Here is a 26,361-nt window from a genome sequence, read left to right as displayed (position 1 = left end):
TTATACACATCACTGGGGCAGACACTGGGGTTTATACACATCACTGGGGCAGACACTGGGGTTTATACACATCACTGGGGCAGACACTGGGGTTTATACACATCACTGGGGCAGACACTAGGGTATATACACATCACTGGGGCAGACACTAGGGTATATACACATCACTGGGGCAGACACTAGGGTATATACACATCACTGGGGCAGACAGTAGGGTATATACACATCACTGGGGCAGACACTGGGGTTTATACAGATCACTGGGGCAGACACTGGGGTATATACAGATCACTGGGGCAGACACTGGGGTATATACCCATCACTGGGGCAGACACTGGGGTATATACAGATCACTGGGGCAGACACTGGGGTATATACAGATCACTGGGGCAGACACTGGGGTATATACAGATCACTGGGGCAGACACTGGGGTATATACAGATCACTGGGGCAGACACTGGGGTATATACAGATCACTGGGGCAGACACTGGGCTATATACAGATCACTGGGGCAGACACTGGGCTATATACAGATCACTGGGGCAGACACTGGGGTATATACAGATCACTGGGGCAGACACTGAGGTATATTCATCACTGGGGCAGACACTGGGGTATATACAGATCACTGGGGCAGACACTGGGGTATACACATATATCACTGTGGCAGACACTGAGGTATATTCATCACTGGGGCAGACACTGAGGTATATACACATCACTGGGGCAGACACTGGGGTATATACAGACACTGGGGTTTATACACATCACTGGGGCAGACACTGGGGTATATACACATCACTGGGGCAGACACTGGGGTATATACACATCACTGGGGCAGACACTGGGGTATATACACATCACTGGGGCAGACACTGGGGTATATACACATCACTGGGGCAGACACTGGGGTATATACACATCACTGGGGCAGACACTGGGGTATATACACATCACTGGGGCAGACACTGGGGTATATACACTTCACTGGGGCCGGAACTGTGCATACAGTAACAGATGCTCCATGTCTGGACTCACTCAGATGCTGATGAGGGGAAGATGAAAGGCGGGAACGCAGAGCAGATTCCATAGACCATACAGTCACAGAGCAGACTCCATAGAGACAACGGGACAGAGCACAAACTCCGCCCACAGAAAAACTTCCTTGCTGGAGTCAGACATGTGACACAGCAGGGGTTACAGGGAAAGTCGGCACCACGTTATCTGACAGGGGAGCCGCTCTGCCGCCCCCTGTCTTCAGGAAGCACTGCCGCCTGAGGCAAATAGCTCAACTTGGCATATGATAGGTGCGGCCCTGGGCTTATAACCTTATAAGGATTCGGGAGGGGGACGAATGGAAAACAGCGTTCCTGACAACTGAGGGGCTGTTTGAAAACCTGGTTATGCCCTTCAGCCTCATTAACGCTCCTGCGGTTTTTCAGAACTTTATTAATGTTGTTTTTTCTGTCTTGATTGGATGTTACGTAGTCATTTACCTGGATGACATCTTGATTTACTCTGAGGACAGACAGTCACACTTGCACCATCTGCGTACGGTTCTTATGAGACTCCGGGAAAACCATTTGTATGCTAAGCTGGAAAAGTGCTCATTTTTTATGCAAGAACTATCTTTTCTTGGTGTAATTGTGTCCGGGGAGGGATTCCGCATGGATCCAGGGAAGGTTCAAGCCATTACAGATTGGGTGCAGCCACATGACCTGAAGGGGTTGCAGCGATTTCTGGGCTTCACTAATTATTATAGGAAGTTCATTAAAGGGTTCTCGCAGGTGGTGAAACCCTTGATGGACCTCACTCTTAAAGGGGCAGATGTAAAAAAATTGGTCCGTGGCCGCAAAAAATTCCTTCCTGACATTAAAGAAGTGTTTTACTACAGCCCCTGTGTTGGTACAACCCGATTCTTCAAGACCTTTTATCGTCAAGGTCGACGTTTCGGAGGTGGGGGTGGGGGCAGTATTGTCAAAGGGCCCCCTCTACCCTGACTAACCTCAAACCCTGTGCCTTTTTCTCTAAGAAGTCCTCTTCTGCCAAGAGAAACTATGATGTCGGTAACAGGGAATTGTTAGCAGTTGTTGGCCTTCAAAGAATGGAGGCATTTTTTGGAGGGGGCTGCTCATCCCATTATGGTCATCACTGATCATAAAAACCTGGCCTATATCGAGTCTGCTAAGAGATTGACCCCCAGATAGGCTCAGTGGGCACTTTTTTTGTCTCGATTTCATTTTACCATCACATTCCGACCAGGGTCTAAAAATGTAAAGGCAGATGCCTTATCCCGAAGTTTTGATTCTGTGTCCCCTCCAAAACCTCCTTCCTCCATTCTTCAACCGGGAGTGGTTGTAGCCGAAATCACCTCTGAGTTACAGAGAGAGATTCTGGAAGCACAAGCTCCCAGGAATAAACCCCCAAGTAAATTGTTTATACCCGAACAATTCCGTCCCACATTCCTTCAAGAATTTCATGATTCTGTGTTAAGTGCACACCCTGGTATTGCAGCTACCCGGGGAGCAGTAGCTAGGGGTTTTTGGTGGCCCTCTATGGGTACTGATATAAAAAGGTTTGTGAATACTTGTGGGGAATTGGTGCCTTTGCCAATTCTGGATAAACTATGGACACACCTGTCCATGGACTTTATCACTAATCTTCCACCTTCCAAGGGCAACTCAGTGGTATGGGTAGTGGTTCATAGATTTTATAAGCAAGCCCACTTTGTGCCATTACCTGCATTACCATCTGCTGAAACCTTGGGCCCGCTTGTTTATACAGCACATTGTTCGACTGCTTGGAGTGCCTGTGAACGTGATGTCGGACAGGGGTGTGCAATTTGTGGCCAGGTTTTGGAGAGCGTTTTGTATGAAGTTGGGGGTCACGTTGTCATTCTCCTCTGCCTATCACCCGGAATCCAACAGGCAAACTGAACGCACCAACCAGTCATTGGAGCAGAATCTGAGATGCCTGGCCTCCTCCAGACAGGAAAACTTGTGTGAGGTATTACCCAAGGCAGAATTTGCATTCAACTGTCGGATTAATCAGTCTACCGGAAAGTCTCCCTTTCAGGTCAATTATGGGTTTGTTCTGCAGTTTGGGGAATTTTCCCGTATGGATTCGGATTGCCCTGGTGCCGAGGGGATGGTACAACAATTAAAAACTGTCTGGAAGGAGGTGCAGTGGAAAGCCCAGAAGAAGTTCAAACATTTGCAGACAGGAGGAGGGGGGTGGTTCCTGCATTGACAGTGGGGGAAAAAGTCTGGTTGTCCACCCGTAACATCAAACTTAAAATACCCTCTATGAAGTTGGGCCCCAAATTTATTAGCCCATACAAGATTGTTGAGGTGATCAACCCGGTGGCATACAGATTACAGTTGCCCACCTCCTTCAAAATCTCTAACGTCTTACACAGGTCCCTATTAAAACCTGTGGGGACAGTTAGAGAAGATCCCTCATCTGTGGCTCCACTAGTGTTGGTAGAGGGTCAACTGGAGTACGAGGTAGGGCGCATCGTTGATTCGCGGTGGGTGCGCCGGAGACTTCAGTACTTTATCCATTGGAAGGAATATTCCGTTGAGGATCGGTCGTGGGTTCCGGCCAGTTCGATGCACGCTGATCGACTGGTGCGGGCTTTTCATGCCAGATACCCTGAGAAACCTGGGGGTCCAGTGGCCCCCCCATTAAGAGGGGGGTACTGTCATGGTTAGGACATGGTTAATGTCCTGTTCTCACAGGGTTAACTTTTGCCGGCCTCTCTTTTATAATCACTCCAGACTAGCATTCTCTGTCAGCTATACTGTTATTCTGGCTGTGTGTCTGACCGACCCCCCTGGTGTGTGTGTACTGCATTGCTTGTTTGATTCCCGTGTATGACCCTGCCTGTCCCCTCACTCTGAACTCCGTCTCACGTTTTAGGTACTATTGTCTTCTCTGGTTCTGACCTCCTGGCTTGGCTATTGTTACTCCGCTACCGTTTGCCCCTATTGTACCGTCTATTGCCGTTCTGGTTTTCTGATCTATTGCTACATCCTGACTTTCCACTCTGTCTAACCCTTTGGTACTGTCCTGCTATCTCGTGCATTGACCCCGGCTTGATCTGGTTTCTGCCCCTGTCTATGCCCCTTGGTAACTTGTCCCGTAATTACCTTTCTAGGAGTTTCCCTGCAGCTCCTAGCTCTGTGGAGCTTAGGCCACGCCCCCAGCAGTCACATTCTTCAGGTCCTGATAGTTTGAAGCACGCATTGTCACCGCTGCTGCCCTGCTCCATAGGTATCTTTGAGCACGGTTTTTGTACTCAGGACATGCGCACTGGCTCAGTGAGCGAGTGTAGTGCGGTGTTCCTGACAGGTGGAACGTCCTTAAAGATGATTTCAGGGAATTAGGCTGCAAGCTTAAACCAAGGGCCTTCAAGGTGGTGTTTTCGGAAATACTTCCTGCACCACGTGCCACGCCAGAGAGGCAACGGGAGATTAGGGAGGTTAATAAGTGGCTCAGGAATTGGTGTAGGAAGGAGGGGTTTGGGTTCCTGGAGAACTGGGCCGACTTCTCAGTTGGCTACAGGTTCTACGCTAGGGATGGGCTGCACCTCAATGGGGAGGGTGCAGCTGTGCTGGGGGAGAAAATGGCTAGAAGGTTGAAGGAGTGTTTAAACTAGGGCCGGGGAGAGGGTATTCCTTTTATAGGAGGGGAAGACAGTGCAGATAGAGACCTGGGCACAAATAATGAAATTGGGGGTGGGGGTGGCATGGGGGGTGGGGTTAGAACAGTTAATAATTTAAGAAAAAATATAGGTACAGAGAGATACATAAAGTGCATGTATATTAAAGCCAGAAGCCTCGCCAACAAAATGGAGGAATTGGAGTTAATGTTGTTGGAACATAATTATGACTTGGTGGGGAATATCTGAGACATGGCTGGGCGAGAGCCATGACTGGGCGGTTCATTTACAGGGCTATAGTCTGTTCAGAAATGACCGTACAAACAAGCGAGGGGGAGGCGTGTGTCTATATGTAAAATCATCCTTAAAACCCATCCTGCGTGATGATATATATGAATCTAATGAAAATGTAGAGTCCCTGTGGGTAGAGATAAGGGGGAGGGGAAAAATAATAAATTACTGATAGGGGTTTGTTATAAGTCTCCAAAAATAATGGAAGCAACGGAGAATATCCTCATAAAGCAAATAGATGAAGCAGCGACTCAAGGAGAAGTCATTATTATGGGGGACTTCAACTACCCTGAAATACATTGGGGAACCGAAACCTGCAGTTCCAGCAAAGGTAATAGGTTTTTGACAACTATGAGAGACAATTATCTTTCACAACTGGTTCAGGACCCAACAAGAGGGGGGCACTGCTAGACCTAATATTAACCAACAGGCCAGACCGCATATCAAATGTAAGGGTTGGGGGTCACTTGGGTAATAGTGATCACAAGATAATAAGTTTTCATGTATCCTTTAATACAATGTGTAGTAGAGGGGTTACAAGGATACTAAACTTCAGGAAGGCAAATTTCCAATGGATGAGAGATGATCTTGGTGCAGTTAACTGGGACGATATCCTGAGATATAAAAATACACAAAGAAAATGGGAGACGTTTACTAGCATCCTGAGTAGGACCTGTGCACAATATATACAGTATGGGAATAAACATGCCTGAAATAGGAGGAGACCACTATGGATAAATAGAGCTGTAAGGGGCACAATAAGTGAAAAAAATAAAGCATTTAGAGAATTAAAGCAAGTAGGTAGTAGTGAGGCATTAAATAAATACAGAAAATTAAATAAAGTCTGTAAAAAGCAAATCAAAATAGCAAAGATTGAGACAGAGAGACTCATTGCCAGAGAAAGTAAAAATAATCCCAAAATATTGTTTAACTACATAAATAGTAAGAAGCTAAAAAATGATAGCGTTGGCCCCCTTAAAAATAGTCTGGGTGAAATGGTGGATGAGGAAAAAGCCAATATGCTAAATGACTTTTTTCAACAGTATTTACGAAAATCCCATGACGGATAACATGATCAGGGGTAAAAATTCTCCATTAAATGTTACCTGCTTAACCAGCAGGAAGTACAGCGGCGTCTAAAAATCACTAAAATTGACAAATCCCCTGGCCCGGATGGGATACACCCCCGAGTACTGCAGGAATTAAGTATAGTCATAGATAGACCATTATTTTTAATCTTTAAAGATTCCATAATATCAGGGTCTGTACCACAGGACTGGCGTATCGCAAATGTGGTGCCAATATTCAAAAAGGGGACAAAAACTGAACTTGGAAATTATAGGCCAGTTAGTTTAACCTCAACTGTGGGTAAAATCCTGGAGGGTTTTCTAAGAGATACTATACTGGAGTATCTGAAGAAGAATAACCTCATGACCCAACATCAACATGGGTTTACAAAGGACCGTTCCTGTCAGACTAATCTGATAAGCTTTTATGAAGAGGTAAGTTCTGGACTGGACCAAGGGAATGCAGTGGACGTGGTGTACATGGACTTTTCAAAAGCTTTTGATACGGTGCCACACAAAAGGTTGATACATAAAATGAGAACAATGGGGATGGGGTAAATATGTGTAAGTGGGTTAAAGGGAATCTGTCACCCTTTTTTGAGATATCATAAAATGATATCATTCAATTGTTTGTCACATAAGGATTCTCTTAGTACTTTTTCTTCCCCCGACCCCCGCACCTTTCATGCATAAATACCTTTTTTATATCGGTTCAGATGTATGTAAACTGCCGCGGTCTGGTCCGATGGACGGGGCTTATTCACATGCTCCCCCCCTCCCTGTCTTGTTCTACGCATTTCTTCTTGTGTAGAGCAAGACAGGGAGGGGGGAGCAGGTGAATAAGCCCCGCCCATTGGACCGGACCACGGCAGTTTACATACATCTGAACCGATATAAAAAAGGTATTTATGCATGAAAGGTGCGGGGTCAGGGGGAAGAAAAAGTACTAAGAGAATCCTTATGTGACACACAATTGAATGATATCATTATATGATATGTCAAAAAAGGGTGACAGATTCCCTTTAAGGCTATGTGCACACGGTGCGGAACCTCCCGTGGATTTTTCCGCGCGGATTTTACTAAATCCGCAGGTCAAATGACCTGCATTTTTCCTGCGGATTTCTTCTTTTTTTTGCGGTTTTACTGCCGTTTTTGTGCGGTTTTCTACTGCGGTTTTCCACCTGCGGATTTGTTGAATGGAGCAGGTGGAAAACTGCAGCAAAACCGCACAAAACAAGTGACATGCTGCTTTTTTTTTCCGCACAAAAACCGCGCGGAAAAATCCGCAGCATGTGCACATTCTACAAATCCGCTGCGGATCCGCAGTAGAAACTGCACCGTGTGCACAGACCCTAAGAGCTGGCTCAGGGATAGGAAACAAAGGGTGGTTATTAATAGAGCACACTCGGACTGGGTCACGGTTAGCAGTGGGGTACCACAGGGGTCAGTTTTGGGCCGGCTTTTTAACATATTTATTAATCACCTTGTAGGGGGCATAGAGAGTAGAATTTTAATATTTGCAGATGACACTAAACTCTGCAGGGTAATCAATACAGAGGAGGACAATTTTATATTACAGGAGGATTTATGTAAACTAGAAGCTTTGGCTGATAAATGGCAAATGAGCTTTAATGGGGATAAATGTAAGGTCATGCACTTGGGTAAAACACTGGGCAAAACTGTCACTGAAAAAGACCTGGGTGTATGGGTGGAAGACAAACTCACATTTAGTGGCCAGTGTCAGGCAGCTGCTGCAAAGGCAAATAAAATAATGGGATGCATTAAAAGAGGCATAGATGCTCATGAGGAGAACATAATTATACCTCTATATAAGTCACTAGTGCGACCACACATAGAACACTGCGTACAGTTCTGATCTCCGGTGTATAAGAAAGACATAGCTGAACTGGAGCAGGTGCGGAGAAGAGTGACCAAGGTTATTAGGGAACTGGGGGGTCTGCAATACCAAGACAGGTTATTACACTTGGGGTTATTTAGTTTGGAAAATGAAAGCTTAGGGGTGATCTTATTACAATGTATAAATATATGCGGGGACAGTACAAAGACTTTTCTAATGATCTTTTTACTCTTAGGCCTCATACTCACTGGCGATAAAATCGGACGATTGCAATCCGATTTTTAATCGGATTGCACTCTGGCCCATGTTAGTGAATGGGTGACATCTCACTTGCAATTTTTTTCTCAGCCAAAATCGGTCTGAGAATAAAATCGCAGCATGCGATTTGCAGCGATTTTCACCAATAGAAGTCAATGGGTGCGATTAAAAAAATGGACCATCCGTTTTCAATCCGTTTTTAACGGATGCATCATTATTCTGTGGTATAGAACACTGTAAATGGTCCTGTAAATGACTGTAGAAAAAGAGTGGCTGGGAAAAAAAAACAGATGGAAAAATAAAAAATCGCATAGAAATCGCATGACACTGGCATAACACTCAACCCTTTTTTCCAGTCTAGAAATCGGACCGTTTTTTTAATCGCCAGTGAGTATGAGGCCTTAGACCTGTGACGGGGACAAGGGGGCATCCTCCACGTCTGGAGGAAAGAAGGTTTAAGCATAATCAGACGCGGATTCTTTACTGTAAGAGCAGTGAGACTATGGAACTCTCTGCCATATGATGTTGCAATGAGTGATTCCCTACTAAAATTTAAGAAGGGACGGGATGCCTTTCTTGAAAACTATAATATTACAGGGTATATACACTAGTTACCGTAATATTGCGTTGATCCAGGGAGCTAGTCTGATTGCCGTATGTGGAGTCGGGAAGGAATTTTTTTCCCCAATGTGAAGCTTACTATTTGACACATGGGTTTTTTTTTTGCCTTCCTCTGGATCAACATGTTAGGGCAAGTTAGGACAGGATATGGGTTGAACTAGATGGACTTAAAGTCTTCCTTCAACCTTAATAACTATGTATGTTACCTTTTCAATGGTTTGTATGTAAATGCCAGCATTTTTGTATGAACGAGCATTAATTACTTCTGATAATGAGGCATTAGTAGAATGTAACTCTTAATATTGTGCGGTATTTTACCATTTATTTTTCCGTTTAATCTAGAGGTAACCTTTGTGCCTGTCTCTACCACGTCGGGACGTGTGGAGGTTGATGATGTTGTTTCGGCCATTCGGCCAAACACTTGTCTTGTTTCAGTAATGCTGGCAAATAATGAGACTGGGGTCATCATGGTGAGTGAGTTATTGAAAGACTACAGTCATGAGCCAAAAGTGCAAGGAAATTCTGTACTATTTTGTTAAAGAAAATATTAAACAAATTACACCTATTGTCCGAATTTGAAAGTAGAAAGGTCCCAAATCGGAGATCATGTGCTGTTCTGCTATTATTTTTCACAATTACTTTTCAAATTAGTAAAAACCCAATCTGAGGCTGTGTGCCCACGTAAGCGGTTTTTTTTCGTGTTTTTTAAGCGTTTTTACCGGCAAAAACACTTAAAAATCGTTCAAAAGAAGCTTCCCATTAATTTTAATGCATTTTGTACTTTTTGTGCACATTGATGCATTTTTTCCACGAAAAAACACTTTGCGTTAAAAAACGCAGCATGCTCATTAATTTTGCGGAAAAGTCCGCATTTTTAGCTATTTTCTGTGTCTGGGGACGCGTGGAAAAACCGCATAAAAAACGCACGTTTTCTGGGAAGGAGTCCAGTTTTCATGCAGAAATTTTCTGCATACATGCGCACATAGCCTAAATGTAGTGTTGCTCGAATTGTACAGACCCATAGACTAAAGATCAAATATCATTTTTACAACACGGTGAACGCTCAAAAAATCAAAACCTAAAAGGCAATTGCATAATTGTTGGGGGCTTTTTTCGCACACTACTAATTTTTTTATGTTTTCCCATATATTATGTAGTAAGTAAAATACTGCCATTAAAAACTACAACTCGTCGCTCTAAAAAAAAAAACATGACTACTTTTCTGGAAGATTTGAAAAGTTATGGATTTTGAAAGGCACAGATGAAAAAGTAAAAGTGAAAAAAAAAAAGTCTGCAGCAGAAAAGGGTTAAACAGTTAGGTTTTTGTCTGAAGCATATATGATTGAATGTTTTCTGTTTTAATTCAAAGTCCGTATACTGTAATTTTGCTCATTTTCATTCATGTGTGCGGTATATATTTTGGGTAACTCTGACTCCTCCTTGCAGCCCATCGGTGAATTATCCCAACGCTTGGTGCCGATTTCTAAAGAGCGACAGGCCCAGGGTCTTCCTCCCATCCTCTTACACACAGATGCTGCACAAGCTCTGGGCAAGATCAGTGTTGATGTTCAAGAGTTGGGAGTCCATTATTTGACCATTGTAGGACACAAGGTAATGAGAACTTGTCATATCGTATAATAATTCTCAGACCTCTGCTCCTCTGGCTGATAAACCGAGTACTGTGGTATTAAAGAGGTTGTCCACTATGTTTTTATTGATGACCTATCCTTAGGATAGGTCATCAGTGTCTCATCGGTCGCGATCCGTCACGGCACCCCGACTGATCAGCTGTTCTTGATGTCGATGGCGAGTGCCTCTGGCCGGAAGTACTAACTTGCACAGCTGCTCCGTCTTCTGGTAATGGCCGCGGCTTGGTACTGCACACCCACCTGCTATTCAAATCAATAGGAGTTAAATGTGTAGTACTCTGCGGCGGCCACTATTAGAAGACAGCCAGCTCCACAAGTCACTATTTCCGTTTGGCGACACTATCATTGATAACAGCAGATTGGTGGGGGTGCTGAGTGTCAGACCTCATCCAATCAGACATTGATGACCTATCCCAAAGATAGGTAGTCATCAGTAGTGATGAAGCTAGTGTACTTGGATAAGGTGTTATCTGAGCATGCTTGAGTGCTAATAGAATATCTTCAGCGTGCTCTAATACTATGATCGAGTTGCCGCTGCTTCGTGTCTCATGGCTGTTCGACAGCCGCAACACATGCAGGGATTTGACAACCTTATATTTAGCCGTGCATAACATGTAACATGTTTCTTTCAGGTTTGGCTCCCTGTGTAGAACACTATACTAACATTATTATTCATTTGCTGGATGTTTTCACCACTGAACAACAAAGCTGTAAATCTTTTTTTCTAAATGGTATTAAGAATGTCCTTGTCCTCAGCACCTGGACCCCTTTGATCAAAATGTCTGTTACAGAAGTTTTCTAAAATGACAGCTAAACATTTTAACGGGGTTTTCCAGTTACGGAAAATCCCGGTCAATCAACTGCAGCTTATTTTAATAAATCAAGCTGCTGTGCTCATCTTCCATGGGTCCATGCTCCGCCGCTGATTCCAGTGTCACGTAGCCAGCGCTGCAGCCTATAGATGAGCTCAGAACCTCTGCCTTAGTTGATGGCATAAGCTACTAGGAGTCGCTGAGGATACTGATTTGCAGCGCTACAGGTAATTACCGACACTAGGGAGTAGTGACAGCACTGGTCGTGGGGAGGGTGAGTAAAATACAGTTTAAACAAAATAAAATAAACTGCAGCCAGGAAACGGGTTAGCCGAAAATAGAAAACCCCTTTAATGCCACTAGCGCTTTTTCTGTGACTTACTTCCCAATAGTAATAATTTGTCCAGTAGGACACATTCATTATTTGGACATTTTTTGCCTCAGTATTTATAAGCCAAAACCAGGAGTGGGTGATAAATACAGAAGTGGTGACATGTTTCTAGTATACTTTTCTTCTGATTGTTCCACTCCAGCTTTTGGCTTACACATACTGGGTTAAAATACTGACCAAATACTGTATATCAGATCATGGCCTTATAGTCACCTACATTCTATGAACGAACGCTTGCTGTTTCTCTTATGCGTTTTTTATTGGCTCACATTATATGCTGCCTATTTTTATTTTTTTATTTCTTTGCAGTTTTATGGGCCTCGTATTGGAGCTCTGTATGTGCAAGGAATAGGAAACAAATCTCCACTAATACCGATGTTACGTGGAGGAGGACAGGAGCGGAATTATCGGCCAGGGTAGGCAAAAAAATACACCGTAAACTGGAAAATGGATGTGTTGGGTCAGCCCAATGCAGAAATAGATTGTTTTTAATGATGGAAAAATATGATTTACTTTACTGTTCTACTAAAAAAAAAAAAAAAAAATCAACATCCTGACTTCCATTTTAAATACCGTATTTTTCGGACTAAGACGCCCCGGACCATAAGACACACCTAGGTTTTAGAGGAGAAAATTAAGAGAAAAAAACACAAGCAAAAAATGTGGTCAATTCTGTACTTAATAATGTGTGCAAACTGTAAAGCGCTGCGGATTATGTTAGCGCTATATAAAAATAAAGATTATTATTATTAATTAATCTTCCCTATCCTGGTAAATATGGTCCTCTCATCCCCATCCTGGTATGCATGGTCCCCTTATCCCTATCCTGATATGCATGGCCCTCATCCCCATCCTGGTATGCATGCCTCCTCATCCCTAGCCTGGTATGCATGGCTCCATCCTTAAAGGGAATCTGTCACCCCTTTTTTCAAATATGAGCTGCCGTCACAGCCATCAGGGACTTATCTACAGCATTCTGTAATGCTGTAGATAAGCCCCCCTGATGTAACCTGAAAGAGAAGAAAAAAAGTTAGAGTATACTCCCCTCAGCATCCGTTCCGGTCCGATGGGTGTCACAGTCCGGTCCGGCTCCTCCCGTCTTCATACGACGCCGTCCTCTTCTTTCCTTCTTGTCGTGGCTCCTGTGCAGGCGCACTGCTCTGCCCTGTTGAGGGCACAGCAGAATACTGCGCACTGCAGGACTCTGCTCTGCCCTCAACAGGGCAGAGCAGTACGCCTGCGCAGGAGCCACGACAGGAAGCAAAGAAGAGGACGTCACTGTTAGTAGATGGGAGGAGCCGGACTGCGACACCCATCGGACCGGAACGGACGCCGGGGTGAGTAATCTTTTTTTTTTTTTTTTTTTTTTTTCCCTTCTCTTTCAGATTACATTGGGGGCTTATCTACAGCATTACAGAATGCTGTATATAAGCCCCTGATGGCTGTGACGGCAGCTCATATTCAAAAAAAGGGGAGACAGATTCCCTTTAACCTGGTATGATTGGCCATCATCCCAGTCCTGGTATGCATGGCCCCATCCCAGTCCTGGTATGCATGGCCCCATCCCAGTCCTGGTATGCTTGGCAGCATCCCAGTCCTGGTATGAATGGCCCCATCCTCATCCTGGTATGATTGGCCCCATCCCAGTCCTCGTATGCATGGCCTCATCCTTATCCTGGTATGATTGGCCCCATCCCAGTCCTGGTATGATTGGTCCCATCCCAGTCCTGGTATGCATGGCCCCATCCTTATCCTGGTATGATTGGCCCCCATCCCTGTCCAGGTATGATTGGCCCCCATCCCAGTCCAGGTATGCATGGCTCCATCCTTATCCTGGTATGATTGGCCCCGTCCCAGTCCTGGTATGCATGGCCCCATCTTATCCTGGTATGATTGGCCCCATCCCAGTCCTGGTATGCATGGTCCCATCAGAAAAGATTAAAAAAAACAAACCAATACACTTGCCTTCCTCCTCTCCCTCGCAGCGTCTGGCTCTGGTGCCAACAGCTGCTTTATGGCTTGTAAGCAGCACATGGCAGGGACGTCATGCGCTACTCACAAGCAGAGCACAGCCTGCCATGCACTGTTTACAAGTATTAAGCAGCTGCTGGCACCGGAGCAGGACACTGCGAAGGCGCGGAGGAAGGTAAGTGTAATGATTTTTTTTTTAATATTTTCTGATGGGGCCATGCATACCAGGACTGGGATGGGAGCAATCATATCAGGAACAGGATGGTACCAATCATACCAGGGTGCTGCCAAAAAGAAATTAATATTCATTGCCCTACGCACCCATGGGCATGGAATGCAGTGAATATTCATTTCTTTTTAGCAGTGGGCACAGGAGTTAGCTGCACCCGCCGGCTCCTGCCTCTGTGACCCGCTGCTCTCCCACTTGTCCACAACAGCTAGAGCTGGTACATCTGGACTATAAGACGCACCCCTCATTTTCCTCCACATTTTGGGAGGAAAAAAGTGTGTCTTATAGTCCGAAAAATACAGTACATTGACCCCAGAGCATTAAAAAAATAGGAGCCTTGATGCAAATATTAAAATTGTGGCCTTCTGTGCAACCGGCTCTGTTGTATAATGTTTGAATGCCCAATGGTTTGTGGGTTATAGAATTCAATATTTTACTGTACAAAAGCTTCACTGGTAGCAGAGTCACACCCTCGATTCAATCTCAAAAGGTAAAGAAAGATATCCTTAGACACTTTCTAACAGCTGTTAAGTCAATTATTCCACGTAACAATCGCCTCAAAACTTTTCATCGCCAATGAACATGTTGGATATTATTCAGTGAGAGGAATGACCTGGCAATCTTTTTGTTAGAAAATAGCGCTTAACCCCTTAAGGACCGCTGATGCGCCTTTTAATGGCAGCAGTTAAGGGTACTTATGCCACAGCGCCGCTTTTTAACGGCGCTGAGGAATAAGGGTATAGCACCCCCCAGAGTCAGAATTTCTCTTGCATCTCGGCTACACTCGAGAACATGATTCAGATCGTTTTTTACTGACCCCGGTGTTGCGATTGCCGTTATTAACGGTATAACGGCGACCACAAAAAAAGTCTGATTTTCCATTTAATTTCTTTCTCCTCTGATGTGCGATCATATTGGAAGAGAGAGAAATGGGGTCCCCTATTCCCCCCCTCCCCCCACGGTGCCTCCACTGTCCCTGCAACCCCCCCGTGAAGTCCCCCCGGGCCGCCGGCATCTTCCGGGGAAAAATGGCGGGCACATGCGCAGTGCGCCTGCTGAGATCTGCCGGCCACCACCCGGCAACAGTAGGAAATTTTTCCTATTGGTTCATTTTGATCACTGTGAATAAGGTCTATCACAGTAATCAAAATAAAAAAATAGTAAATCAAACTCTTCTTTGTCACTTCCTTAGCTAAAAATAATAAAATAAAAAAAGTATTTATTTCCATTAGGGTTAGAGTTGGATTAAAGTGGGTGGGGTTTTAGGGGTGTGGTTAGGGTTATGGTTAGGGTTGGGATTAGGGTTATGGTGAGGGTTGGGATTAGGGTTAGTGGTGTGTTGGGGTTATGATTGGAGTTAGAATTGGGTAGTTTCCACTGTTTAGGTACATCAGGGGGTCTCCAAAAGCGACATGTCAAAAGTCAAACGGTGCTCCCTCCCTTCTGAACCCTACTATGCACCCAAACAGTGGCTTTTCCCCACATATGGGGTATCCACACCAAAATTGGATCATTAAAAATGTCAGCTTGGCACACAAAAAATAAGTCTTCACCCAGCCCCAAATATCGAAAAATGGAGATTCTACAGGTCTCAGAAAATGGTGCAATGTTTTTTTCTTTTTAAACAAACTTTGGATTTTTTTTTCACCATTTAAATAAAAAACAACCTAGACATGTTTGGTATCTACGAACTTGTAATGTCCTGGAGAATCATAATGGCAGGTCAGTTTGAGGCTTTGTGCACACGTGCGGAATTGTTGCGGAAATTTCCGCAGCAATTCCCGTGAAAAACTAGTGTTTTGCAAGCGTAATTAGCTGTAGCATCGCTTGGAAAACTGATTGACAGGTTGGTCACGCTTGTCAAGCAAAGTGTTTGACAAGTGTGAGCAACTTTTACTATTGAGGCTGCCTATGCAGTATCAGTAGTAAAAGATATAATATTAAAAATAATTTTAAAAAAATTCGTGATATTCACACCTTCCGGCGTCCCCCGCAGCGTTTCTGATCCTTGCGATGCTCCTGGCAAGTTCCGTTCCCAGCGATGCCTTGCGACAGTGACCCCAGATGACGTAGCATCACGTGAGACCGCTACGTCATCACAGGTCATTGTCGCAAGGCATTACTGGGAACGGGACTTGCCGGGAGCATCACTGAGACCTGAGAACGCTGCGGGGGTCGCCAATTTTAATTTTTTTTTTTTTTTAACAGGGATATGGTACCCAGGGCCTGAAGGACAGTCTCCTCTCCTCCAGACCCTGGGTACCATCTGCAAATGATCAGCTTACTTTGCTCATGGAGGGCATAGCCACTTACAGAAATTAAGCAGCTCAATGCATTCCTATGTGTGCGGAATCCCCTGGAATTTTTTTCACTTCACGTTTTCGAGTACACGATCTGGTAAAACAATGGTGTAATTCAAAAGTACAATTCGGCTCGCAAAAAACAAGTCCTCACATGGCCATATTGCACATCCAGTTGGAAGAATGTCTCAAGTGGGGTACCACAGGGCTCTGTCCTGGGCCCTGTATTGTTCAACATCTTTATCAACGATTTAGATGAAGGAATTGAGGGTAAACTGATTAAATTTGCTGATGACACAAAGCTAGGAGGGATAGCTAATACTAGAGGAGAGAGAGAGAGGATTCAAAAAGATTTAAATAAACTGGAGAAGTGGGCAGCAACTAACAGAATGGTTTTTAACAGGGAGAAATGCAAAGTACTACATCTGGGTAATAAAAATGAAAAAAGCATATGCAGAATGGGAGGAATAGGGCTAAGTGACAGCACATATGAAAAAGACTTGGGTATACTAATAGATCACAGACTGAATATGAGTCAACAGTGTGATGCAGCAGCAAAAAAGGCAAATGCAATTCTAGGATGTATTAAAAGAAGCATACAGTCTAGATCACGTGAAGTCATTATTTCCCTCTACTCCCCTTTGGTGAGACCTCATCTGGAATATTGTGTCCAGTTTTGGGCACCACATTTTAAAAAAGACATCAACAAACTGGAGCAAGTTCAGAAAAGAGCGACCAGAATGGTGACCGGTCTGCAAACCCTGTCTTATGAGGAAAGGTTGCAGGATTTGGGAATGTTTAGTTTGCAAAAGAGAAGACTGAGAGGAGACTTAATAGCTGTCTACAAATATCTAAAGGGCTGTCACATTGTAGAAGGATCAACTTTATTCTCATTTGCACAAGGAAAGACTAGAAGCAATGGGATGAAACTGAAGGGGAGGATACACAGATTAGATATTAGATGAAGGGGAGGATACACAGATTAGATATTAGAAAAAACTTTTTGACAGTTAGAGTGATCAATGAGTGGAACAAGCTGCCACGAGAAGTGGTGAGTTCTCCTTCAATGGAAGTCTTCAAACAGAGGCTGGACAGACATCTGACTGGGATGATTTAGCGAATCCTGCTTTGAGCAGGGGGTTGGACCAGATGGCCCAGGAGGTCCCTTCCAACTCTACGATTCTATGATTCTATGAAAAATAAAAAAAAGTTATGGTTCTGGGAAGAAGGGGAGCAAAAAACAGAAATGCAAAAATGAAAAGGGCTGCGGCGTGAAGAGGTTAACATTGTAACCTAGATGTGGTTAGAGATCATTGTAGTGCTGGATAATACTCGGTGGACTATTACTGATTTATAAAGATTTTGTCACTTCCCTAGGACTGAGAATACACCTATGATTGCAGGACTTGGAAAGGTGAGGTTAATATTCTCTGTTCTCTAAAATCTCACTGTAAATTTAGCTGATGATCAAAAATTTTTCCTGTAATTAAAGCATTGATGTAGTATGAGGTACAACCCCTGCGACCTCCACAATGGTACTATGCAGCCCCTTCAAATATAGTATGTCCGTTGCTTATCAGACTTGTGGGCGCAGGCAGTATGCCTGCCTAGTGGCCCAAAATGTGATGTAGACCAAATAGGATCTGCTGGGAGATAGCAGACCACAAAAATCTAAAAATTCTGCTCAGTCTAGAAGGGGTTTCTCAAGTTATTAAATTGCTTTAGTTAGGCATCATGAAAATATGCAAGTTTGCAGTTCACCTGCTTTTTCTATTTGCTGTCATTCTCATGCTGGAACAGCTTTTTCCTTCCATACTGTTCAGCTAGTTTCCGTGGAGCTCGGCCACTATAGCCTGTACAAACTGTGGCCGAGTGTACGCACTAGCTACATTCCAGGAGAGGAGTTAACTCCTAACATATCAGCCACCTCTCTCCAGCTCATTAATTTCTATACAACAGTTAGCTGTTCACCTCTCACCACCTATCTCTCAGTACCTGAATGTAATAAATCTTGCAAAATCACCAGCCTGCAGCATTGGCTTTTACCAAAGCAGTGCTGATAATAATGGCTGTGGCTGGAGCTGTTTGTTCAAATGTCCTTTTATCTCTGTATAAATACAGTGAGAACACTATACACTCCCGAACAAACCACTAAATGTGTTACAGTAGAACAATTACTGATCTTTCTAGTTCTACTAATACTATAGCTCTGCTACTCACCAGAACTGTCACTTGAGGAGGAGAGCCGACCCTGGCAAAAATCTGGGAAGTGAGAGACTGGAAAGCTCTGAGCTGCTCAAGAGATAACTTGAAAATAACCTTTTAAAGACCATTTTATATGATACAACATATCTTTCCCAACTTCGTCTGTCGGGGGCCCTATATACACATAAGACTGTTGGCTGAACCTGTCAATGTCGGTGAGTTCAGCCGACGTTAGTCTAAAGAGAATGAGGGTCTTTCGTCTATCCTCTCATAGAGTAAGTTCACACAATGCTTAAAGGGGTTATTCAGGACAGATTTTCTTTTTTTTACTTTGAGCTAAAAAAAAAAAACTAACAGATAGTTGCTAACTGGTAAGCAACTACCTGTCTTTACTCTCCAGCTCAGAGCGGTCACTGACTGTTCCTGTCAGCAATTCAGCTGTTTCATGTCAACAGAGCAGATCTTCCTCTTCCGGGCCGCTCTGTCGACAGAGTGTGGCTGCCGATGTCATGCTGATTGACAGCTGGCTTCCCGCAGTTACGCAGCGGGGAACCGGCGGTCAATCATCAGGATATCAGCTGTCGTGTCCTGTCAACAGAGCGGAAGAGAAGTCATTGATCTGTCGACTTGACGTCAGTGGAAGACACAGAATCACCGTTGTATTCTGCGCTAGGCAGAACAGGCAAGTAGTTATCAACAACCTGCCTGTTAGTTCTTAGGTCTGCAGTAGAAAAGGTATATAGTCCTGGATTACCCCTTTAATTAGTATAGTTTTTCCACACAGATGTGCTTGCAGAAAGTACATACAAAATTTTTTTAAAATCTCAGTTCATTTTCTGCAGAAGTTCTATGAAGATTTTTCATTTTGCAATGCAAATAATGACATTTCTGGCAGACCAGTAACGGTAAGTCCTGTTTCACACTTCAGTTTTTAGCATCAGTTTAAAACTGCCAAAATGGCGGAAAGCGGATCCGTTGCTGTACTGATGACAACGGATGCTACCGGACCGTTTTTTTTAACGGATCCGATGTTGGAAGAATTTTAAAGGAACCATAGCCGGGGAAAGGAGAGAGAGAGAGATTTTTCTTTTTTGAGAGAGAGAGAGATTTTTCTTTTTTGCGGCCGCCAGAAATTAATTCAGGGTTAAATTTCCGGCTGACTTCTTTCCCCCGGGCATGCGCACTATAAAATGCGGATCCTGAAGCACAAAAAATGTTGCATGCTCCGTGCGGGCATGTCGGCGGATGCCAAAAATTTGGCGGATCCGCTAAAAAACGGATCCAACGGATGGCCATCCGTCAGGATCCGCCGGTAATGCAACTCAATGGGGAAAAAACAGATCCGCCAAGCAAAATGGCGGATCCGTTTTTTTTTTGCAAAACGGCGGATTTTGACGGATACTGACAAACGGAAGTGTGAAACAGGCCTAAGCTAATCTACCCCCTGTGCACTTAGCCTGACTTGTTAGTTTTCTGTGACTTGCCTTCTTTGCAGGCTGCTGAGTTGGTGAGCTTACATTGTGCGGCTTACGAGAATCACATGAGAAGTGTTCGGGACTATATGGAGCAGAGATTACAGGTGAGCTGGTTTCCAATTCCCAGAACAAAGCCATTATTAAATGTGATTTATTTTTATTAATGATTGTATGGTTCACAGTAGATTTACACATGTATGTGATTCCTTTTACACTTCGCAATTAATATCTACAAAAAACTTTACGTTCCCTAAATATTATTGTATTTAAAGGGATTGGCAGGCTACAGACAAAAAATCTCCTTCAATAACCCACATTTTCTTTGGTGGCCCCCTCTGGCGTGATCTGGCTATCCTTATGAATTCTTGCTGTATATGGAGTCTCTTTTAAAGTGCCCCTTTGGAAAAAAATGCAAATAAGCCAATCCTCTCCCAAAAGCTATTAGTTAAATCAAGTCTCCACACCTAGGGAATACCTGTCTAACAGAAGAACTGTGACTGTGCCTGTTTGTTGGGCTCTCCATGCATGGGTTGTGACTGTCACACAGCCGGTACACATGCAGCTGTGGCGCCGAACAGCTGATTATCGGGAGCGATCCAGGTATGCAGGTTACCGATGCAGCTATTTGGTAAGCGCTATAGCTATTCGGATAAGCTCTTATCCAAAGCTATTCAATCAACCCTAATTATGATATAACATGTTGCCTGCGTTTTTAGAATCTGCTTCCAACTACCTAAAAGCCCAAAACAGAGATCAGACTGGAAATTTGCATCAGGATCAGCCTATAAAGGTTGCTTTTCTGTAGAGAGCAGATTCTAGTTTCTATGTGTCTACCTTGTGTCATTTTAAAGCGCCACTCCAGCATTTTTTTCCCAGCAGTGGAGTGGTGCTTCTAATCTAATATCCCTGGTTGTAATATTCTTATCTGCCACTGTCTTCAACTTTTTTTCATCGCTGCGCCAGTCCCACAGCGCTGTCTTGTGACCACAACTTCTGACTGGCCAGAAGTCATAAGTTATGTCAGAAGCTCGGAATGCAAGTCTGAGAGCCAGACTGAGGGTTTTATAGATTTGCATTGAAAAGTGACCTCCCTTGCCCAGCAAACACTGGAGCGGTCTGTCAGGTCACAAACTGCTGGACATTGACTGGAGCGTCATCAAAAGAAGGTGAAGACAGCTCCTGGTAAGTATAAGACTGGAGTCAGTGACTTTAGATTAGAAGCACCACTCCAGCCCTGCAATTAAAAAAAAACAAAAAAAAACGCAGGAATGGTGCTTTAATAATATTAACCGAAAGCTTTGCAGCTGGTCTTAACTCTGCTGCATCTGTCAGTGATACAAGCCCAGATTATGACTTTTGAGATATTTTCATATTGTAGATCGTATTTGGCAATAAGATCCGGTTTAACTCTCACTTCTCTGGCACTGAGCGTCTTCCTAACACCTGCAATGTGTCATTGCTTAGACCTGCTGTTCTTGGTGAGCATTTTATGTATGTCAGTCATTTCCTACCTATGTTTTGATTTTTTTACTTCCTTACCATACCTTAACGGTTCTAAAGTAGTAATGGCGCCTTGATGTGTTATTGTGCATGGAGAGTTACGCTATGCCCATACATAAACTGGCAGGAACATGGCCTAACAGCCAGACAGACACCCACCACAATGGCTGTGATTGAAGATGATCACCGTCTCAATAGTGGACCTTCTCCTGGTATCAGTGATTGTCGAGACTTGATTTATTACGAAAGCCAGTATAAAAGGTCTCCAGGGTCTTCTGCTGTAAATCACTGGACATACCAGTGGTATGGCTTAACAGGTGAGTGTGCACAGGCACAATATAGCGGCATAAATGCATCTAGTAGTAGAAAATAAATAGTACAATTAACGAGGTTGGACAGTCAGACTGTCATTGGCATTTAATTTATTGCAATAATGCTTAAAAAAATGAGAAACAATGTACTATGTAGCTACCTAATGCATAAATTATTCTACGTTGGTCGTACATAGCATAAGAAGATAGCATACTGTACACATAAACCAACACCATACGTTGTATTCCTATGCTACAAAAAAGAAGGAAAGTAAAGTCCAGCTAATGGGATGGAGAGGAAATCGCAGGCCCAAGGGCAACACGCATTGAGGGGAGAGGGAGGAAGAAGATCTGGACAGTCCAAGATGAAATAGTCTATGAGCAAGCTGTGGATCAGTCTGCAGCAGACCCAAATGGACATGGTCTCACTCCCTAACAGGAACCGGTGCTCGGTGACCCAAACAGAGGCCTTAAAACAGTTCATAAAGCACCAGGTCTGAATGGCCCTGATGGTGTGCACCCCAGAGACGAATCCGTAAAGTACAGAATGGTGCTGTGCAAAGGGGCAATCCCAAAATACATACAAAGGGGCACTTCGAGCTGTACAGGCTTTGCACAAATTCTGGGTATGTATGAGTGACCGCACAAGCTCTGTATCGCCATCCATCACAAGTCCTTGTGCCCGTTGGTCAAGCTTTGCAATGACGCATTAGTCCAGTTGTCATTTACATGTAATGTTACATAAATATGCAGTGGTAGCTGTTATTTTATTGTAATCCTTGTTCTTGTTTTCAGGCCGTGAGTGGCTTTCGCGCTGTGATTATCTTTTGGCGAGTGTTGGAGCAGCATGTCACTCAGACAGAGGTGACAGGTACGTGATATACAGCTCACTACAGATTACTAGCAGAAAATAGGAGGACCCGCACGAAAACTCTACCACTTAGATCGATTTTTAAAAAAAAAAAAACGTTTTGCATGCAAGGGCACAAATTTTACCCTGACAGACAAAATCTCTTTCCAGGGGGTTATCTAATAAATTGGCAAAGAAAAGGGATATCTGATCCTGACCCATGCATCTTCAATAGGGGAGGGTAGCAAGCAACTGATGTGTCTGAGTTGTGGTGTACACCAGAATGTAAGAGTTGTTGGATCTTATACCAGTCGGCAAACTACAAAAAAAAAAAAGAAAAACCCTGAGTTTTTACTTGACAAGTGAGCAAGATGTATGGTACAGATGGAAAAGAGGATGATGAGTTCATCAGACTGAAGAGGGTTTGTTTGTAGTCTGTTACAATGGAGACACAGTTCTACATATACACAAAATAGGTTTTTAATGGCACAGTTTTGCAATGTTGCTTTATTTTTTCTACCTTCTTTCAACTTAAGCATACTGCCTAAAATCCAGTGTTTCTCCAACAGCCCGTCCCATGTGCTGCTGAGTAGCGGTGTGTCCCCTGATGCAGCACGTGGCGCCATTCGCTTGAGCGTGGGCACACAAACTACAAAAGAAGATGTGGATTTGATCGTTAAGGATCTTGAACAAGCGGCACAAAAACTGGAAAATGAAGACCCTAAAAAGGAGGAGTTGAAAAACTGACCAACATCACTGTGTAACATAGGAAGCAATGTGTGTGCACAGGACCAAACTAAGAATAGAGGAGAGACTTTCCAATGTAGTGTAATGGCTACCTAATGGTGTAACATTAGAATCTTATATATGTAGGAAGTAAACTGTACTGTGGAGAGGACTGGGAGATCTTATCAATCACCTCTGTATGGTGGTTGTATCAGTCAGTTTATTTTCTTCAGATTGCTGCGATAAAAATGATAAAGGCTGGACAAGTAATTATAGCTAGACCTGTGCAAGGCTATTAGCATCCTTTATTCTAGCGAATAGCTAGTTTCCTAATGATCAGCTGGAATCTCCCTTTAAAATGTAAGCTTTTGCCCCCCCATTTTCTACGCTTCAGGCCAGTTTCACACATCCGTGTTTTAAAGTCTTGGTATAGCCTACAATGCCGATCAGGCTACTGACATCGGTCTGGAGAGCCGCAGCCGGTCTGTACAATGTTGCAATGTTGTCTGTACTTGCAGGTGTGTGATACAGAAGGGGCTGGGTCCAAAAAATGTTGAACAGTTTTATTTCTCTCTGTTCCTTTTCTGGAGGTTAGATAGTTTACTCATTTTTAGAAACTCTTTTAGGAAATTCTCCAGTAAGGACCGATGTAAATTAACCATATGTAGAAGTGTCCCCGTTGTCCATGCATAGTAGGCACTGTATCATTGATTCATTTCTGCTGCGAGGGCACTGCTAGCACATTGAACATTTGCTGCACTCTTACTATACACATAGTAGCCAAAAATTGCAAACCATGTATTATGGGGCCTAACATGAATAGTAAATGATTTATGCGTATCATGATTTTCCCTCTGGAATTCTGTAAGAGCGGGGAAAAATCATTGCAAAATGACTGGCTTAAAAGTCCTTGAAATTTTTGTGGACTGTCATGTATGCAGAATGTTTCAGATATCTTCCTTTTTTATTGTTTGCCTGCTGTGAAGAAATGAATGCGCAAAACGGATGAAATTAAAGTCAAGTTTTAGGAATGTGAAATGCTGTTACATGTTATTAGATGATATGTTAATCATATTTCTCAGAACAAACTGGTATTCATAAAAGCTGTTATCCTGGCTTGATTGTGTCATGATCCATGCTGGATCATGACAGATAAAAGCACATGTAACCTTTTTTTTTTTCCTTAAGCTGTGTGCTTGAGTTTGGTTTTGCCCCCGGTGGCCATTAGGATGATTACACAGTGGGTTCTTTTTCAGTTCTAGTTTTGCCCCCGGTGGCCGTTAGGGTCATTGCACTCTGGTTTCTTTAGTGCAGGTGATTGCTCTGGCTCTGCTATAAAAGTGTCAGGTGTTGCAATCACTGTTGGTGATAGTGTTCATTTCAACCATCCTCGGTGGAGGAAGGATCTAGAGAGAGGTCCTGGCAGCTCAGTCAGAGCCCTTGTGTGGAAGGAGTCAGAGGGGATTTCCTTGCAGCTCTGACAGAGCTTGGTGGCAGCATTCAGGAGGAAAGCTGCATTCTGGTGGTGGACTCTGTTGCTGGGAGCAAGAGCAAAGCTAAGTGGTGTTTCCCTGTTTGTATTTTTCCCTGGTGTGTATTAGCACAGCGGTGGGGCCAGTGCCTGCATCACCCAGCTCCCTAGCAAGGGATAGGTGTAGGGTGTGCTAGGGTGACAGGTATCCTGATCGGCACCCGGTGCGGAACTGGCCTAGGGAACGTTAGGAGTGTGAGGGACACTGACTGAGGGGAGTGCAGGAGGTCTCCAAGTCCCCGTTCCCTATCGCAGGGCCCACCGTTGTAACTGTTTCCCCTTCCCCCGTGTCTTGTTGTTTTAGTTAACGGCCTGCTGGTCGCATCACACAGGATGCCTGAAAAACACATTTTTGAAATTATTATTGGTCATTATTAATTTTGGCTTGACCTCAAAACCACATAGATGGGCGTCGGCCCCTCGGACATCCCCCGCCGATCAGCGTGCACCTGGATGTAATCAGTAAGTGGGGCTGAACAGCACAGCTATATGTACTGTGTAGTGCTCGTTTCTGGGTACTGCAGTTCAGATCCTATGCGATTTGGACAAACTATTAAAAGTCATATATCTTTGTACCGTGTTAGCCAGTTGATAGAAAAATATTCAGAATTAAGAGTCCTCAGTGGTTGATACCTTTTAATGGCTAACTGAAAAGATGGTAACACATTGCAAGCTTTTGAGACTACTCAGGTCTCTTCATCAGGCATAGAACTAATACAAAATCTGAAGAGTCACATTAAAAGTCAGACATCTCTATTGAATTTCATTCATGTTATTTCACTTTTTTGGTCTGTCCGTGTGAATATGACAACCTCCTGTTGGCATTTTATCGTCACATTCTTCAGGTCCATTTTGCATAAATTTGGTTAGCAGTTTATATTCATATCTATGATTCTGAATCAGAAGCGGGAATTACTCCATATCTGCATTTCTTTTTTCAGGGATGTAGTCGTTTGCTTGATTTGATCCTGATCACTTATGCAGAAAGGCGATGTGTGTCCAGGAAATGGTTAAGAAACAAGTAAATCTGCATTTGTTGTTTTGCCATCATAAAATGGTAATGGATCCTGCTTAAGGTTACTTGACCACTGTAGTCTCCCTGACAACTAAGTGCCTCACACTTTAGCATGGTATTATCTTTAGCCGGCTGGTAATAAAGCTGCTTTACTGACTAGATGGCAGCGCAATAAGGCACCTCAACGTGTATGTTGTAATTGAGTTCTATACTTGATCCTGCAAACTAAAGATTTGTGCCGCTTTGTCTCTCGCACACATATTGATTTCCTGAAGCAAGGTTGTGTGAATACTATAGTCTACCACTGAAGCTCTGTGCATATCACGGTCAGGTATTTTAACTATTAGTCAATAAACTTTATTTTAGGGGAATTAATGGTAGCCATCTTTAGCACGTTTATGTCTCCTTCAGGGCTTCCATCTGAAGGCCTAAAATCAGGATTCGATGGAGTCCTTCACTATAATGGGGCAAATGGAGTCACTTTGTGCTCTGTGTGGCCGTTGTTTTGTTTTTAGGTGGGCACAAGTTCATCTGGATTGTCATATGAACAGGAGACTAAAATTCTATGGATAAGAAATTTTGTGATTTTGAGGAGGATTTGGAAAGTTGCTGAGTTAGCCTGAGTATTTGCAATAG

At 43.6% G+C, this 26,361-nt stretch overlaps 1 protein-coding gene across 5 annotated transcripts in view; it reads left to right on the top strand.

Annotated features, from left to right (window-relative positions):
* SCLY (selenocysteine lyase) overlaps positions 1-24,217 on the top strand; it is a 75,055-nt gene extending 50,838 nt beyond the window's left edge. For 4 of the 5 annotated variants that reach the window (XM_073581232.1, XM_073581230.1, XM_073581231.1 and 1 more), the window contains 8 exons: positions 9,103-9,230; positions 10,207-10,371; positions 11,922-12,028; positions 17,490-17,526; positions 19,813-19,896; positions 21,171-21,270; positions 22,399-22,474; positions 23,023-24,217. In XM_073581232.1, coding sequence (XP_073437333.1) covers positions 9,103-9,230; positions 10,207-10,371; positions 11,922-12,028; positions 17,490-17,526; positions 19,813-19,896; positions 21,171-21,270; positions 22,399-22,474; positions 23,023-23,200 — 875 coding nt within the window. In that variant the 3' untranslated portion in view covers positions 23,201-24,217. The remainder of the gene's footprint in view (positions 1-9,102; positions 9,231-10,206; positions 10,372-11,921; positions 12,029-17,489; positions 17,527-19,812; positions 19,897-21,170; positions 21,271-22,398; positions 22,475-23,022) is intronic. The other variant, XM_073581234.1, reaches the window with a different exon arrangement.
* Positions 24,218-26,361: the final 2,144 nt, after the last annotated feature.

Source organism: Dendrobates tinctorius, unplaced genomic scaffold, assembly GCF_039654945.1.
Source record: "Dendrobates tinctorius isolate UK_male_01 unplaced genomic scaffold, ASM3965494v1 ptg000069l, whole genome shotgun sequence".
NCBI lineage: Eukaryota > Metazoa > Chordata > Amphibia > Anura > Dendrobatidae > Dendrobates > Dendrobates tinctorius.
Note: the sequence above shows the minus strand (reverse complement) of the source record. Positions and strands in the feature narration are given on the sequence as shown.